The sequence below is a fragment of the Neltuma alba genome, unplaced genomic scaffold (assembly GCF_004799145.2).
Source record: "Neltuma alba isolate B1F8T4 unplaced genomic scaffold, ASM479914v2 tig00011374_pilon, whole genome shotgun sequence".
Lineage (NCBI taxonomy): Eukaryota > Viridiplantae > Streptophyta > Magnoliopsida > Fabales > Fabaceae > Neltuma > Neltuma alba.
Window position 1 is genome coordinate 2,142 of NW_021636068.1, and position 18,890 is coordinate 21,031.

General features: G+C 34.2%; 3 protein-coding genes across 3 annotated transcripts; all 3 read left to right on the forward strand.

Annotated features, from left to right (window-relative positions):
• The first annotated feature begins 820 nt into the window (after nt 1–820).
• LOC114712566 (uncharacterized) lies at nt 821–6,916 on the forward strand. The gene is made up of 5 exons (XM_028897119.1): nt 821–3,102; nt 3,464–4,215; nt 6,089–6,259; nt 6,409–6,525; nt 6,738–6,916. Exons 1-5 carry the CDS (start codon nt 3,056–3,058, stop codon nt 6,914–6,916), a joined length of 1,266 nt encoding a protein of 421 aa, XP_028752952.1. The 5' UTR covers nt 821–3,055.
• A 114-nt stretch (nt 6,917–7,030) lies between these two features.
• LOC114712568 (uncharacterized) lies at nt 7,031–8,252 on the forward strand. Its single transcript, XM_028897122.1, has 2 exons — nt 7,031–7,157; nt 7,394–8,252. Exons 1-2 carry the CDS (start codon nt 7,067–7,069, stop codon nt 7,933–7,935), a joined length of 633 nt encoding a protein of 210 aa, XP_028752955.1. The 5' UTR covers nt 7,031–7,066; the 3' UTR covers nt 7,936–8,252.
• Nucleotides 8,253–15,462: 7,210 nt separating this feature from the next.
• On the forward strand, nt 15,463–16,838 carry LOC114712567 (cytochrome P450 71D10-like). The gene is made up of 2 exons (XM_028897120.1): nt 15,463–16,353; nt 16,680–16,838. Exons 1-2 carry the CDS (start codon nt 15,463–15,465, stop codon nt 16,836–16,838), a joined length of 1,050 nt encoding a protein of 349 aa, XP_028752953.1.
• The last annotated feature ends 2,052 nt before the right edge of the window (nt 16,839–18,890 follow it).

Here is an 18,890-nt window from a genome sequence, read left to right on the forward strand (position 1 = left end):
CAATAAATAAGATTTCAAAGGTGATTCTTAAAAATATTTTTTTTCCTATCATTTCAGGTTTATTGGGATTAACCGTGTGTTTGATAAATCCCATCTACTTTTATTGAAATGCACCAATCCACATTGGATTAATGGGTCTGGAATCAATCTCTACTTCATTTTTGCCCCGAAAGAAAAGGCGAGTTTTAGCGAGGAGGGTAAGATTGTGATATCAGAAAGTTAACATGAATAGTTTAGTCTGACAAAATATTTCTCTCCCATTCCCAGAAAAAAATCCGGGAAAGAAGGGAAAGGAAGCATAATGTAAAACACAATTTTTTCCCTAACTCCGCTCTATTTTTCCTTCTCAATCCCTCCCCTTCCTGCAAAAATAAAAAAACCCCAAACAAGGCCTAAAATTTTCTTTGCTCGAGGAGTGATTCAGAGTGGGTTGTCTGCCACTGCGTCGATTGGAGTCTCTCGTGTTGCTCACATGAACTGAAATGGTTCTCGGCTTCTCGCATTGCTGGCCTGAAACTGAGATTGAAAGCTGCGTGGGTACTTGGAGGTTGCATTTTCACTGATTTGCTTTCGAGCTTCGTTCTCCCTCACTTGCCTCAGGTTTGCTTTCTTAGGTCTATTGGTCTTGTTTTTCAGTTCCTGGTCTCTCCCCTGATGTTGGCTCTGTCGTTCACTGTCTGACACTCATTATGTACAAGTTTGCGTACACAAGAACAAGATTGGGTTCGGAAACTTACCTGTAAAAAAACTTATTTTTATAATCTTACACTCGCTGGTTGCGCGCATTTTTTTTTTTTGTCATAGAATCGAGAAGGGTTGTCTCCCCACTGCAAACCCCTCTTTTCTACACAGACACACACACGTTTTCTTGGTTACATTGGTTGGCTAAAGAAATCTGATTGCTAATCATGGAATGTTAACCATATATTGAAAATAAAATATGAGGAACTGAAAAATGAATCAATACCAAGTGGCTGGAAAGAAAAAGCAGTAGTGAGAAACATTAAAGCATTGTAGGAAATAGCAAGAAAATTCACGGGCAATTGCTTGATTTGACCAGTGAAAGAAAAAAAAAAAAATGAAAGCAGGACTCGTAAAACGAAAGATTATAATCTTTTACCAGTACATTTAGTAGATCATAAAGATGAAAGAAGAAGGGGAAGGAGAGAAGAGCGACTGAGTGAGAGCGAGCACGCGCACAGAGGGAGGGAGGGAGGTAAAGAAGGTGCAGCTAAGGACCCTCCATTTGTCACAAAGTAATGAAAACCTATTTGCTGTCCGATGTGCAGCTCAATGCATTAAAATAATAGGTTTAATAAAAAAAGGAAGTGTCTTGGACAAAAGCTTATTTTGTTCTCCTTTTTAATTTTTAATTACGGCATCTCCTATGCATTTGTATCAAGTTAGATATGAACCATTCTATTCCCTTTATTTGTTTATATTTTATCTTCCATGTTGAATAGAAATATTTTATTGGTGTACTGTGCTGGTTTGTTTTACTGATATTATTTTAATGGCTTTGTTTTAGTGTTTTATTACTTTGTAGTTTTTGTTGGATTATTGTGCGGACATTGTTGATCATGGATGACAATAATGCTGAAGGAAATGAGAATGCCAACCCCACTCCTATTTCTACCAATAATCCCACTCCTGACTTACCCTCATCATTCCATGGGACTGCTAAAACTGATCCTGCATGGGCATATGTTACATTTAAAAAAGAGGGAAAAGTAAATGTTTTTACCTGCTTTTTTTGTGCATCAATTTATAGGGGAGATGGAATAAATAGGATGAAGTAACATCTAGCTAGTGTCACTGGTCAAGTGTGTTCTTGTAAAAAAGTCCCTTATGATATACGTGTCAGAATGAAAGAATCTTTGAAAGAAGGTGCAAAGAAAAAATCTGTTAATGATGTAGAAGACAACGTTGAAATTAGGAAAATTGAAGAGCCAATTGTTTCACCTCGACTTAGGATAGGCATTGAGAATAGTGGCAACAAGAGAAAAGCTCTTAACACTAGGAGGATTGATAATTGTTTTGTTCCTAGGACAATTCCTGGTTCTCAACCAAGCCTCAACAGTGTATTGTAAACTAAAGAAGCACATTATAATGTCAAGATGGTTATTGCTCAATGGGCTATTATTAATTGCATTCCATTTAGTGCATTAGATTTTCAAAAAGTTGTTGATGCTATTGCTTCAATTGGGCCTGGGTTTAAGGTCCCTAAATCTCATGATTTTAGAAATACATTGCGGGGAGATTGGAAAAAAGAATGACAGTTAATGATTGAGAGTCATCGTGGAAAATGGAAAGAAAATGGCTATACACTTATGGTTGATGGTTGGACCGATGGTAGACTGTAAACTTTAATTAATTTTTTAGTCTATTCAATACATGATATGATATTTATGAAATCAGTTGATGCTTCAGATTTAGTTAAAGATGCCAAAAGTTTATTCTATTTGTTCTGTGAAGTTATTGCTTGGGTTGGTCCTGAAAATGTGATCCATGTAGTGACTGACAATGCTGCTAACTATGTGGCATGTGGTAGATTGATTAAAGAGAAATATAGAACTATTTATTGGTCACCTTATGCAACTTATTGTTTAAATCTTGTTTTCAGTGATATTGTTTCCATGCCTCATGTGTCAAACCTTACAACAGAGGCATCTAAAATCACTATATTTGTATATAATCATATGAACTTTTTGTCATGGCTAAGGAAAAGACCCGGTTAGAAGGAAATTGTACGTCTTGGTGTGACAAAATTGCATTGAACTTCCCATCTACGACGGAAGGTGCCCTACGGCGTGAGACGGCATGCCAAGGGCCGACGCGAGGATCAGCGCCTTCACTATTTTCATTTGCAGAACGGTTCCTTGAGAATGGTTGGAGATTGCCTTTGTGTCACTGTGTCACTTCTCATTCTTTTTCTTTCTTTCTTTCTTTCTTTCTTTTTAATTTTGCTTGCTTGCTTTTGCCGCCTTAGGAGGGCTTAGATGATTTTTGAGTGTTTGATGTATCTCACGGTTGTGATTAAACTAGGGGCACCTGCATGTTACCAATTCCCACTCCCTTTCACGGGCACGGTCAAAGTCGAAGGTAGTGACTCTTGTGATAGGAAATATGGGAGATTTTATTCCAAAAAAAAAAAAAAGATTTTTGTCCTTTCAAGTTTTCAATTATATTTTTGTAAGCATCCTTCTTAAACGTCAGTTCGCTTTTTGTGAGTTTGCACCTTGTTGTTTAATTTTATTTTTATAAATTAGATTTCTTCATGGGTAGGAAAGCTTGATCTATAAATAGACGTTAATAGCACTTGCATTTCAGTCTTTGATTAATGAGTATTTGATGGTTTTGTGATCTCACCCACTCGTTTGCTGCCTTCTCAATTTTCCCTCCATGTTTTGTTTTGTTTCTCTTCCTCCATGCTCACTGATCTTTTGCATTTTGATCCTTTTAGCGTTAAAATGGAACATGGATTGGGCTTACCACTTGCTTCAGATGATGATGGAGACAAAGAATATTTAATGGAGTTGAGTATAACAGAGTTGGTTTCAAATTTGAGAACTGCATTCCGTATGATTGACTATGACCGCGTGGAGGAGGTCTTGGTTGAGAAGGAAAACAAATTAAAGGCTGAGATTAAGGTACTAACTGATAGAATAGAATTAGAGAGGTTAGAGAGGATGAGTGTTCAAGATGAATTGAGGAAATGTAAGGAGCAATGTGAGATAAGGCAGCATGCTGAAGAGAGATATGAGAAACTGTTGGAAGAGGTGAAGAAGAACAACGGCTTAAATGATGGAAATATGATTGCTGAGTTGAGGATTAGGAATGCTGAATTGGAGAATGAAAAACGTAAGGCTGATGAGTCATGGAAGAAAAAAATTGAGGAGCTGAGTGAACGACTTTTGATTGTGGAGAAAGGTGCAAACTTGTTTATGAATGGAGAAACTCACTTGGGAAATGGAGGAGAAGGTGAGGAGCTGTCTGAGCTTCAACGAATCATTGATCCAAGGGTTTCTAATAAAGTCATTAGCAAAAAAGATATGAGTGATGTAGATGTATGTGATAATGAGCATAAAAATATCACAGCAGGGGCACCTCCTTCGCAGAGAAAGGACCTCAAGTCTGTAAACATCCATCCATCTGCTGTTGAAGTCACTAGGCAATCCCCGGACTCTCCTAACAAGGCGGTGCTTGGTACATCAGGTATTGAAGTTTAGCATGCATCTCTTTTCGCTACTTTGATATGCATGGCTGATTTTGGCTTTCAAATTTTCAAATGTCATCAAAATGATAGGATAAATTAAACTTTGATTTAGCTGTGGTTTAGGGTTAAAAAATCTCAACTTTGTGGCTGCATTAGATGGCACATTGTCATTTCTTGCTTTATTAAGGCTGTGTGTGATGCGCTTACAAAACACATAACATTTTTCATGAACAAGTAATTAACTGGGTCCAATCTTTGCACCAGTAGAAAGGTTCTAAAATTTATTTAAATAATTTTGGCTTAACAGATTATTTCCTTAGGAATTTAAAGGATAAGGTTAATAAAGTTGTTTATATTGAAGGGAAACAGAGGGGAGATAATATCCTACCCTCTGTTTGGAACTTTAGATAAAATACTAGGGAAATAGATCATTTGTCTTATATTTAGGAGACAAAAAAAAGGGAGTGTTAGTTAAGTTTCAATACAGGGGTGAGAGGGAATTCTTCATTCCATCAAAGGTGCTGCTTATTTGCAGGGCAACTGTGTGAAAATTTGCAACGGAACTGTGTGAAAATTTGCAACATATCAATAGGGTACTCTGGACACTCAATTCTTTTAAAGGAGTATGATTAAACTGATTTGATTTTGTACTGATGAGAAGAAGCATTCAGATATATAGTACTTCTTATCAATTATCCATTAAATTATCTCTCTTCTTTTGTTTAGGTCAAATGAATTGGGAGAATTACAGCAAATGAGAATTTTGAAATTCGCTTTGCATCTCTTTTTTCTACTTGGATATGCATGACTAGTGCTTCCCAAAAAAGTCTTGATTGAGATTAGAATGATAGGATGGATTAAATTTCCTAATGTTTTTGGATTAAAAATCTCACTTTGGTAGCTGCATTAGTTGCATATTGACATTTCTCGATTTATTAGGATAAGATATAAATTGCATAACTGTGACTAATTTTATGGAAACATGACATTTGTATAGATTAATGAATTATTGTGTACATATGGTGCATAGATCAGGTAGAAGGATCAATTTTGATGTTATATCAAAGTAGAATGTGTTATTACTGCTACTTTATGTTTGTGTACTATTTCTAATTTGATTGTTTTTCCCCTTAAAATTAATTTATGTATTCAATTCTGTGTATGTTATTTCTTAGCGAAAAAAATCAGTTGAATTCTATGCAAGTGCATGTGGTTAAGGCTAGTCACATAAATTTTTTATTGTGGGATAACGAACCATGTTTTTAGTTGTCTAATGAATAATATCAATAAAGTTCTTTATGTTGAAGGGAAATAGAGAGATGTTTACACCGTGCGTTTGGAATTGTAGTGCAAGTACTCTGGTAATTGATCTTCTGTTATACATATGTGGTAAAACCAACAGAACCGAGGCATGTTTCAATTTAGGGTTAAGTGGGATTTTTTCATTCCATCCTAGGTGTTGTCCATTTGCATGGGTTCTGTGTAAAAATGTGCAGCATGTGACTAGGGTGCTCTCAACTCTCAATTTTCTTGAAGGTATGGTGATTGAGCTGATGTAATTGTGTGTATGGAAGAAAAGAAGCATTCAAATCTGTGAAATTTTTTTTGGGCAAATGTTCTTGTAAATTTTAGCATACTGCATTTCTTAGTCATGAAACATTCTATGGTAGTTACTATGGATTATCGATAAAACCAGCCCTCTTCTTTAATTCGGCTTTGTTTTTGGTGAAATGAATTGGGAGAACAACAGCAATTAAGAATTCTTGCTTTTGGAGGTTGTGATTCATCTTGCTTCTTTGTTGTTGACCTGATGGATTTGTGACAAGAGTTCTGCATGTAGATAGCCTTTGATATTTAATGATGCTTGTCCAGGGGTTTCCGCTGAAGAAGACACGGACAGACATGATAATAATGAAGTTGATAGAGATGACCATGAGTGCAGAAATATCACTACAGATGGCTGTGGAAATGTCCATCTCGTTGTTGATGATGATGCTAGGCAATTCCCAGACACTCCGAACACAGCTGACCTAGGTGCATCAGGTATGGATATATAGCATGCATCTCTTTGTGCTGCATGGATATGCATGATATTAGATAAAGAGAGGATCTAAGGCTAGAGTTTCCATTATGTTTAGAAGTAGCAACTGAGAATGCAGTTGATATACATAACTGTGGAAATAATGCTGCAGGTACTTCTCCATCTAAGAGAGGCGATTTTGGAAATACCTGTCTCACTGATGATGATGATGATGATGATTCAAGGCAATCCCCAAACACTCCAAACATAGCCATGCCAGGTGCATCAGGTATGGATATTTAACATGTATTGCTTTTTGCTGCATGGATATGTATATTTAGATAAATAGAGGATCTAAATGAGGTGAATTGGGAGTGATAGCAAGAATTCTTTTTTTTTTGGAGATTAGGATTCATCTTGCCTCTTTGTTGTTGACCTGATGGATTTGTCACCAGAGTCCTGCTTGTGGATAGCCTTTGATATGTAATGATGCTCGTCCAGGGGTTTTTGCTGAAGACATGGACGGACAGGATAATAATGAAGTTGATATGGATGACCATGAGTGCAGAAATATCGCTGCAGACGACAGTGGAAATGCCCATCTCGCTGTTGCTGATGATGCTAGGCGATCCCCATACACTCCAAACACAGCTGAGCTAGTGCATCAGGTATGGATATAAAACATCCCTCTTTTTATGCTACATGGATGTGCATGATATTTAGATGAAGAGAGGATCTAAAGCTGGACTTTCTATTATGTGAATGCAGTTGATGTACATGATCGTGGGTGTGAAAATACTGCCGCAGACACTTCTCCATCTCAAAGAAAGATGGACGATCGTGGAAATACCCATCTTATTGATGATGACAATGATGATGATTCAAGGCAGTCCCCAGACACTCCAAGCACTGTTGTGCCAGGTGCATCGGATATGGACATTTAACGTGCATTGATTTTTGCTGCATGTATATGCATGATATTTAGATAAACAGAGGATCTAAGGCTGGACTTTCCATCATGTCCAGAAGAAACAACCAAGACTATATTCAGTTTATGGAATATAATCATCAATTTCTTAGCTTTTGGTTGCAAAGTTTTGTAGGCAAAACTTATTTTTCTTCATGTATGTAGGTCTAATATATCTTTTCTTTACCAGCTAATGCAAGTATGGGATCACAAATAGCTGTTATTGAGGTCAAAGACAGTGATGATGAGGATGATGAGTGTTTCGCAAGTGGAGCTTTGAAGGGAAAGGAAGCGACTTGTGGCGTTGCAGCAACAGGTGATGATATTGGACATTCAAATTTATCAAGACCACAAAGAGCTTTTATTGAGATCAAAGACAGTGATAATGATGATAACGGGTTTATCACAAGTGGAGCTTTGAATGAAAAGGAAGCAACTCGAGACACTGCTGCAGCAGTTAATGATATTGGGCATTCGAGTTTATCAAGTTCATTTCTGCAGGAAAGCAATGCTAGCCCTGTGAGAGTAAATGAGACGATTGGATCCCTAAAAAGAAAATGGTTTCCAGAGCCTGAAAATTCATTTGATGGATTGAATAAAAATCTGGTGGATGGTTCTGATAGTGATGATGATGATTCCAGTTCCACATCCTGTTCAGATTCCGAGATCAATGAGGTCGAGCTTCCTTCAAATTTTCTTTGTAGCACAGGTGGTAAACGGAGAAAAATATAGACAAGCATGGCCTTTGCATTAAGCTCTTTGCACAGCTGTACTTATGGAAATATCTCTCTTTTTTATTATGCTCTATAACTAGTCTTTTGGATACTTAGGCTATGTTGAAAATTAGTGAAAGCCAAATGCTAATTACTTCTTACCAAAGTTTCTCTCTCACTTTAGCTGATGAATCAGGAATAGTTGGTTCCCAACCGAGCTTGTACAAGTCAGGCCAAAATTGTTTATTTTTCACATTGGGGTTTATATGTATTGTACAGTATATTATTATGCTTAGTTCATCAATATCAATATATACACACAAACTCTACCACCAAGCCGCTCTCAAAATGGCTTAGCATTGGCTCCACACCCAAATCACTATTCACAAGACACTAAATTCTTGTCTTGGGCATCGTGTATTGTGGCTCAATTAAGTGGCTGTGTGTAGCATTGTTTTAAGAGGCTTTGAAATGTAATCAAACAAAAGCCATTGAAAATATTTCTCTTGCTTTTTTTTAAACATATAAAAAATGTAAAACTAGAAATATTATTTTTGAAGGATGTTGAAGATTTTTTTTTAAATTATAGATTAGTAAATTATTAAAAAAATCTTAATACTATCTTTTATTATTAATATAATTTTATAAAATCTTATTTTGTAAATTTATTTTCATTTTAAATACAAGACAAGAATTATTGTTAAAAATAAAATATTTTCTCTTTCTTGCCTTTTTTAAGTATTCAAAAAAAATGAAAATAGAAAATTTCTTTTAAGGCAGTTATTGAAGATTATTTTTAAATTATTCCATATCCTTAGAAATTACTTTTTAAATATTAAATACAAGATCAAAATTATGGTTGATAACAAGATATTTTCTTTTTCTTGTCTTCTTTAAATATTTAAAAGACGAAAATAGAAAAAATATTTTTTATGGTGGTTGTTGAAGATTGTTTTAAAATTATTCCATATCCCTAGAAATATTATTTTTTATGAATCATTGAAGATTATTTTTACAAATATTCATGCTGGTAAAATTTTTTTTTACAATTATTCACTATTCTTATAAGTATCATTTAAAAATAAAATCTTATAAAATTTTCTATTATTTGTTATAATCTAATAAAATTTTAATTTTTAAAATTTATTTTTAAAATCCATGACAAGAATTATTATCAAATATATAATTTTTTTATGTAACTTTAAATAATCAATTATATTGTGAAAAATAAAAAATATCAAAGGTGGATATTAAGAAAAAAATATAAAACTTCCATCCTATTTCAATTTTCATAAGACAGTTTGAAATCAATGGAGAAAGAAATTTTTAATTTTCACGGCACGGCTTGAAGCGGGAGAGAGAAGCTGCTGTCATGAAGGCTGAAACAACGGAAAAGCTAGAATAGAGTGAAGCAGGGCCTTCATCATCGCAGTGATGCAGAATTACATAAGGCTGAATTGCAGGTGGCGCAGAAACATGAAGATGGAGAAGAGGACAGTGAACTCTAGATTCTAGAGAGCATATATTTCCATTTTGGGTTGGTCCTTGATGCAGGCAATGTTCCATTCAAATACAAAATTCAAAATCATTTGACTAGCCCTCCTTCAAGCATCAAAACTGAAAGAAAGATTTCAAAAGGTTCTCTCCCCTACATTCTCATCTCTCTAATCCTACGGTTTTCAAATTTTGAATTTTGAATTCGGCATCTCATACATTTAAACCCGCTCCCCTGACATTGAATCTCACCTGGTTTTCCTCCATCGGCTTTTCATCGATTTTCTCTTCCTCCACTCTCTCTTTTTACTTGATGGCTCCTCGATTCATTCCATCAATGATCTCCATGATTCGATACTAGCCCAGCGGCTGTGATGCTGCCTTCATCCTTCATATTCAAGCGCCAAGAGTTCCCATATCCAATCAGTTTTGAAGGGATGACTCTAGCATAGAGCTGGTGGTTTCTTCTGCTACATAAGGCTAAGACACGAAGATGGCGACCTAAATCGAGGAGCATCATCTTCTCCCTCAGAGCTAACCATTGCTCCCTTCTTTTCCCTTCCCCGAAGCCCTTTCTTCTCTCAGATGTCTCTGATCTTCTCATTCTCCCTCGTCCTTGCCTCAGATTCGTTTTCTTCATAAAATTAGCAGCGACAAACCATGGTGGGTGGCTCTCATACTTTGTGAAACATCTATGTTCATTTATTTGGCTTCCAATATCAATTTGTTGGTTGTTAAATTTCTTTGTTTTCTGTTATTTTATAATAAGTTGTTCTGTCTCTTCACAACACAGAGGAGTGCATTTGCCCTATTGCATGGTGGAGGATATTTCTATCGATTACCAAAGGTATTGGCTCATTTATTTGGTTTCCAATGTCAATTTGTTGATGAAAAAATTTCTGTTATTTTTGTTATATAATAAAATTGTGTTTCCATCTCATGTATGCAGATGTTGATAGAGGAGACTAATATTTTTGAATATGAGGAAGCATCAATAGTTTCTATAATTTCCGTTATGTTCTTTTAACCGATAGATATGCTGTTAACATCAGCCATGATGCCTCTTCCTTATGTTCCATGGAAAACCATAATTTACATTTGTACGTACTAGCATGATGTTCAGTATTCTAATTTTTTTCTGCTCTTTTTTGCCTCTTTCTATTACTGTTCATTATTTGCTGTGCATTGAGCTTGGAGAATTATGTCTATAGGGCTCTGGCTGGTGCAAGAAAGAAGCATCATTGCAGAAAAAGGATGCTCAATTGCATCTTGAAGTTCAGAAACTCGCAGAGGTGTCTTTCAATCATATATTTGATGTGTAAATTGTTTTTATTCATTAAACTCTTATAATTTCAGCAAATGTATGTTTGCTTTCTTTTTTTTTTTTTTTGGCACATTATTGTCTAAACCCCACTTACTTGCTGAGGTGCCGAGCTTTTACTAGGGGCCTCCTCCTCCAAAGGTGGAGTTAAAGGAGTTGAGTTTCTTAAGATGAGTTTCTTAAGAGTATGCAGCTAGGTTAATTACATAGCTCTCTTTCTGTAGTAGTGCATTTTCCCTTAATTCAAAACATTTATCATTTCTTTAAGATCTTCATAATTTGTTCAAAAAAAAAAATGAATGTGCAGGCATACCATAACTGTCTTGGTAAAGTTGAAGCTAACAGATAAATCCAACAGCTTATTGCTTCAGCAAGGGAGCCTATTAGAGACTTAAGTGTATGCATACACTGGGATCTTGGGAGCTTCTGATTATCCTTATGATTTTCAGTTATTGATTGTTATTTCTCCTCTCTGCAGCTTGAAAATTTATTCCTAGATTCTCCAAGAAATATAAAGATTTCAGCTTTGGGGCTCCAGACTATGTAGTCCAAGGGGTAAAGTTGAAGTTGGATCTGGTGCTTAGTCACAAGGATTGCAATGGAGTAACGACAGATGTTGGGTCTTGTGAGGTTATTCTATATGTCTTGACTGCGGGATATCTACCCTTTGATTAACTGGATCCAACTATCTTTTATATTAAGCCATGAACTTAAAACATTCAATTATATATACTATTAAGAGAGTTGATCTACCGGGTGCCTTAAACATAACAGAATTGAATCACTTCACCTATCATTTTCTTTGTTTCTTTTTTCCTATTTCAAATTGTTTAGCACATAATTTCCCTCAATTCTCATTTTCATTTGTTTCCTCAGAGTTTCACCCTCTTTAGTTCTGCATTATATGTATTATGTTCTATTCTCCCTCATGCTGGGTTATCAATGTGTACATAACCACAGGTTAGGAGGTTGTCAAAGAATCAAACGGACATTGATGATCTCTTCATGATCACACCTATCAATGGGAAAAGCAACGTGGCTATCTTGTGTAAATGTTCCTCATTCAATGACTCATGAAAAGCCCAGTTGGTCAAAAGTTCTTTATGAAAGTGTCATATAATATTCTATGGAATAACAACGCATCTTCAAAGTTTGGGCTGCCTTTGAATAGATTCATGTTTTTGGGGTATGTAGATATTAAGTATAACTTGCCTCTTTTGTAAAAGACTCATTCTCCCATTGAAGATACCCGCAAAAGTTCACAGGATTGGAGCGGTGCTCTCATGTAGGCATTTTGGCTGCAATGGTAGGCTGCTAAAATATGACAAATGTTGATGGCAGGCCCTGCAAATTAAAAGGAGCCCTTTATGTTTCTTCTTTTTATCTCTAAATTGAAAGGACGGATCATGTTGATAACAATGTTAACAGCTAACTTTTTCTTTTAGGGCAAAAGTAAGATTTTTTTTATTGCATATGTAGTTACGATAATATAATCTAATGATTTTTCCTCTTATTCATCAGTCCTCAGGCTAATAGGCTCCAAAACAGGCCTGGCCTGTTAAGAGCAAAGCCTGGCCTGGCCTGGCCTGTTTCCACCCTTATGCGTGGTAGTGAAAATGAGTGTTTGAAGTTTGCAACCAATACTGTTAACAAGGAGACATTGTTATCATGTTGAAAGAAATTCAAGAGATTTGTTTTTATTTTAAGATAATATTTTTAACTTGAAAGATATAAGTTCTTTTTGTAATTAAAATAAAAATAAAATAGCTTCATATATCCTATATAAATTAATGCACCGCTTTACTCGATTTCTTATCTGACCTGGTCTTTAGGCATTCAGGAGTTCGTTTCTCCAAAACAATAAATACATTCAAAATCTTCTTGTCACTAGAACTATCTCTAGTGGAAAAAATCTTCTCATCAAGTTCAACCTTTAACACTCATCGAACATTTTTTGCTTAAAAACACCAAACTTAGTGGCTGCCCCACCAAAAACAACCAGGGTAAAGTGAGCTTCATGCAAGCAAAAACCATGCGGACCATATCCATATGGTAACTAGAAACACAAAGGAATGTGACGTTAGAAAAGAAATCATGCTAATAGACTTCCCCTTAATTATACTTACCCCATACTATGCAGTCTCCCTTACCATCAGGTCATAGTTACTTTTTGGGCATAAATAGCAAGGACTTTGTCTTCTCATTATCCATCCGACATTATGTGTGCTATGATATTTTTATAACTTTGAAAGCTAAAGGTATCAAGTACAATTAATTTTTTAGTTTCAATAATTTTATAAGTTTGCTTCTTATTGATAATCAATTTATTTGTGTTAGTTGTTTAGATTTTTTGATTTTTGAATAAAAACTGGAAGCTAAGAACATCAAAGAAAGGCACAACGGAAACAAAAAACTACCCAAAAAAAAAATAAGAATCCTAAAAGGAAAGCATAACCAACACCCTTCATCAACCTCTACCTAAAGGATCAATAGGTGGAGAATCACCAAGGATATAAAATATGTTATTACTACTATGAGTAGGTTTCACTAAATGATCAGCACAAGAATTGTTTCAACTTTTTTTAGAAGCACTTTTCCTACATGTTAATATTACTTTCTTAATATTTTTTAATTAGTTTGAGTACATCAATCATGATGTTGAATCAGCATTTTACCGGTTTATATTATTTGAAAAGAAATATTAAAAATACACTTCTCAGTAAAGAATTGAAGTTGAATAAATCTTTTATATGAGTTAGAAGCATGATAGGATGAAAAACATTTGTGCAGAATGGCAAAAACTATTGTAAAAGATTAACTACTATTCGAAGATGTAGGAATTTGCAAATAATGACATCCAAATGTAAAGTGGAAGTATAGTCGTAAAAGATAAGGTTAAATACATAATATGATTGTTACAGTGCATTCAAGGCTAAAATGTCATAACTCCTATCTAATTAATACTAAGAAGTTATTTTAAATTAATTTAATTAGTTTGCACAAGCTACAAATGTAATGAAACAAACACAATCATTTAAATATAGTAGTTAATAATATAGTGTAGTGAATTCATAAAATGTTTTGAATTATAATAATATAGTTATTTGCGGTGGAATGTGAGTTTCTTTAACAAATTAAAATTAAAAAAATTCTTAATTATGAGCTCCGCGCATCGCGCAGGAAGTACTTGCTAGTTTATTAGATAAATGATCCTGTGGCTTGGCATTCTCACATGGATTTCTCATTTTTCCCCCGCTAAAAAATGAACTGTTTCTGTTGGGTTGGTAGGTGTAATGGCTAATGATCTTGCGCTGAAAATTGTGGGTTTTATTTTGACAAAAGCGAAGTGTTATTGACTTATTGTTAAACGTGACCCTGGCAAATTTGGAACTGCCAACTTGAAGCAGACAATTTTCAACACAGAGGTACTTGATACTGATTTTTTTTTTTAAAAAAAAAAAAATTCTCCAGGGATGCATAATTTTCAACATGTTTTAAGTCCTTTTCGAACTCCAGAAAGCAGAACAAAGACGGAGAAGACAAAGCGTGGTCATTGTAATTTTTTTTTTTTTTTCCTTAAGAGAAGATTTAGAAGGATAGTTTTAACCAAGTGCATATGAAGAATGTGCTACGGATTCTGGGAAAGACTGTTTTAAAATTAATTTTACTCACTAGAGTATTAAAAAAAAATTTGTAAACAAATATTAGGTAAAATGCCTCATTAGAATAATTGTTTTAGATATAAATACATACATTATTCAGGGGTGAATTAAATAATATTATGTTAGCTGGCAAAAATAGTAATTAGAAAACTTTTAAGAGTTAAAAGATTGAGATTGGTGAAGTTATTGAAATTTTATCTATATTTCATCAAATTTTAATATTTGGACCAAAAAACCTAAACCTAGATGAATCCTCAATTAACTCCTTAGATGATTAGCGCCCTTGTTCTTTCTCTTTCCTACGTTTCGTTCTCCAATTTTCCTTTCCCATCAGTTTTTATCCCAGTTGCTTTCTTTCTTTTCTTTTCTCAATTGTATACATATACCAAGTCTTTTTATTTTTCTACTCCTAATCAATATATATTTATATATATATGTATACTCTTTCAGTCTCAAATATAAGACTCATGTTTTAGTATAAAATACCATGTATATATATCATCATATACTCTTAATCATTTTATTTATAAATCACTGCCAATATATTTTTTCAGAACCCAAAAAAAAAACTTTAAACCTTTATAACTCTGTCTTAAAATTTAAACATTTAAAAATTTTATCTTTATATAATATATGCATTTTTTAAAAATAGCATTCTGCTCAATAATAAATAAAAGTAAATTTAAACTAAATATTTAATCATTTGATTTATAAAAAGGATAAAAATTCTTCTAGGAGTATATTGTCAATTCATGTACTCTCTCATCAACTACGCCATCTTCTTCCTTTTCTTTGTTACTCTCTACTTTTCTTTCTTCCCATTTTCCTAAACCGCCAATTTAGACCTGCCAACTAGAAGTAGTGGAATTTGAACACGTTTTTCTTTAAGTACCTGATAATTATTATTTTCTTCTTTTTGATTATTTCTCAAGACATTTTTGTGTCCTTAATCAATGAATGAACTTACCAACTGATTCTACCTATAAATTTATTTAATAACTTAGAAGCAGTACTGTTTTATCCTGTAAGCCTCATCCTATGCCTTTGGGTAATAATAACATAGACTTTCATGGAGGTTCAGGTTCCTATTTCTTTCTTCTTCACCTTTTTTTGCTTTTTCATAGTTGTATTAAGCATAGTTAAAAGACCTCATTCCAGAAAGTCCCTCAGAACCCTACCACCAGGACCATGGAAGATACCTCTCATAGGGAATTTACATCAGTTTGTAGGATCACTACCCCATCATTCTCTAAGAAAATTGGCAAACAAATATGGACCCTTAATGCATCTTCAGCTTGGAGGAACTTCAAACATAGTAATCTCATCCCCAGAAATGGCCAAAGAGATCATGAAGACCCATGATGCCATTTTCTCTAACAGACCATATTTTCTTGCTTCAAGAATTATTTCATACAATTCAACCAACATTGGTTTTTCTCCTTATGGAAGTTACTGGAGGCATCTGAGGAAAATCTGCACTGTGGAGCTATTATCAGCAAAGAGAGTTCAATCATTCAGTCATATAAGAGAAGAAGAAGTTTCTGCCCTTGTTAGGAAAATTTCTGCAAATGAAGGATCTGTGATTAATCTCAGTGAGTACCTTTTCTCACTCACGACTGGAATAACTTCAAGAGCAGCTTTTGGTAAGAAATGTGGAGACCATGAAGCTTTCTTATCAACAATGGAAGAAGCTTTAAAGCTGGCTGGAGGTTTCTCTGTTTCTGATCTGTTTCCTTCTGTCAAAGTTCTTCCATTGATCAGTGGGATGAGAGGCAAGCTTGAGAGGCTTCACAGGGAGCTTGATAGAATACTTGAGAACATAGTCAAGGATCATAAAGAGGAAAAGAGAATCCATGGCCAAGCTGAGGAAGATCTAGTTGATGTTCTACTAAAGCTTCAACAGCAGAATGATCCTCATACCCCTCAGCTTACCGACAACAATATCAAAGCTGTTATTCTGGTTAGTACCTTATTTCTTCATTAATTATATGCTAAAAATGTTACATTCGAGGAAAGAGATGAAGAAGCCCCACTCAAATATTTATCAGTAGCCTTCAGATCCCATTTTGATTATACTTTTATAGGCTGTTTTGTTTAGATCATCTCTTTGAAATTATTAATAGCATATTGCACAAAGAAAATTTAGTAAAAAATAATATAAGATGCTACCTTTAATAGAGGACAAGATTTTCTTGAAAATAGCATCCAATATGCCTTAGACATTTCTTCAACTATGTTTCTGGTTGATTTGCCAATCTTTACTCAATCAGCTTCATCCATAATCAGGACATTTTTGGAGCTGGAACTGACACATCATCAACAACCCTAGAGTGGGCAATGTCAGAAATGCTGAAAAACCCAAAGGTTATGGAAGAAGCACAGGCAGAGGTAAGAAAGGTATTCAGAGAAAAAGGTTATGCCTCTGAAGCAGACCTTCAGCATTGAAATATTTAAAGCTGGTCGTTAAAGAAACTCTTAGACTACATCCACCAGCAGTACTGCTACTTCAGATATGAGATACCTGCTAGACGAGGTGATTGTGAATGATAGGAAGAGACCCCATGATTTGGAATGAAGCTGAGAGATTCAGATTTGTTGATAGTCCAATTGATTTCAGAGGAAGAGACTTTGAATACATACCATTTGGGGGCGGAAGGAGGATATGCCCAGGAATCACTTTTGCCACAGCTCTTATTGAGCAGGCACTGGCTCAATTGCTTTATCATTTTAATTGGAAGCTTCCCAATGAAATGCAGATTGAAGAATTTGACATGACTGAGTCCTTTGGTTCCACAGTAAGAAGAAAAGACAAGCTCTTAGTAATTCCTATTGGTTGTTGCAACTAAACCCATATCAAGTCCAAAAAGAACTACAAGGCTATATGTTTGGAGTGGTAATTTCTACCATATTATGCTAGAATAAAATTGGGCAATTTCTTAGATCATTGTGGAAATGCGTTTAGTCCATCGAGTACAAGGAAGTAAAGTTTACATGGGAATCATCATCAATCAACAATAAATGTAGAATTTATAATTATGCTATTTATGATATATATATATATATATATATTTGGATATTTTGCGTTTGTTTTCCTCATAATTATTTTTTCTAACAAAAGAGACTAGTGACCCACAACTTGGTGAACTAAGGTTTGAATCTCTGTTGGGAAAGATACCCATATTTAGTATATGATAGTGTCTACAAAGCAAACAAGCAAAAAGAAAAGAAACCACAATTAAGGAGAAATACTAGTTATTTGACCCAAAAAAAAAAAAGAAAAGAAATGCTACTCCCTCTGTCCATGATACAAGAAGTATTGTAAAAAAATTTTGATCCAAAGTATAAGTATAAGAGATTAACAAGTTAATAATGATAATTTTCACTTTTATCTCTTATTATACTGAGAAAAGATATTAGAGAATTTTTCAATCAATTTTTTAATAATAGAAAAATAGGTAACTTTATGAATTTAAAACAAATTTTAAAACTTAGCTAACATTCCTTAATTTATAAAAAAGCCTCACCATAATCTTATATTATGAACAGGAGGGAACAATAACAATGGGGTTAAGTTGAAAGATCATAAGCCTCGGTTTGATTTACTTTAGGAATTGTTTGGGTTGGAGACTTGGAGTTTGGGGTGGTCAAAACCGAAATTTTGAAGGTGAAAAAGCAAGTGGGACTTTTTTTTTTTTTTGGGTTTCAAGGGAACTAGGGGGTACATGAGGCCCAAATACCGCAACCCAAGCCCAAAAAAAAATGTCCAGCCCAGCCGAAAAAGAGTGTGCATCTTTGGGTTGGGCATTTCATGGCAGGGTTAGGCATGAGCTAAACATGCTGTCATGCCCATTTGGCCTTGCCCGAATTATATAATACTACTCCGATCTTTAATATAGAATCCAATTGTTAATTGATTTTGGTCCTAAATATAAGACTCATTTATCATATTTATCAATTTTTTCTAAATTACCCCTATGGATACTCCCTCAACCATAATTAAGTAGAAAAGGAAGATAGAGTATTAAGAAAGATAATATGGTATTTAGAAAAAACATGTCATATTTCTTATAATTAATTAACCTACCTAACTTTCTTAATCTAATCTAAATTGGTTAAATAGGTCTTATATTAAGGGTCGAAGGAGTATAATTTATGAAATAATATTAATATATTATATTTCTCTATTGAAAAAAAAAATTTATCTCCCTTCTCTTTGTAATTTAATTTATTATTGTTACATGTCTGTTATATTTCCATTTTAGGGAATTTAATTCTTCTGAAGTAGTACTAGTATCTTGCTTTTAACTTGTTTTTCATGAGCTTCATTAGATATATCCTATTGTATGTTTCTATTACAATGTTGGCTATTTATAAATCAGCTTTTCCCGCTATATCATTAACAACTTTTCTTTATTAGAGAATGGAGTTTATACGTTACATATTTGTATAAATCAACAATTTTGAATATTTATACAAGATACAAAATAAGATTGGGGT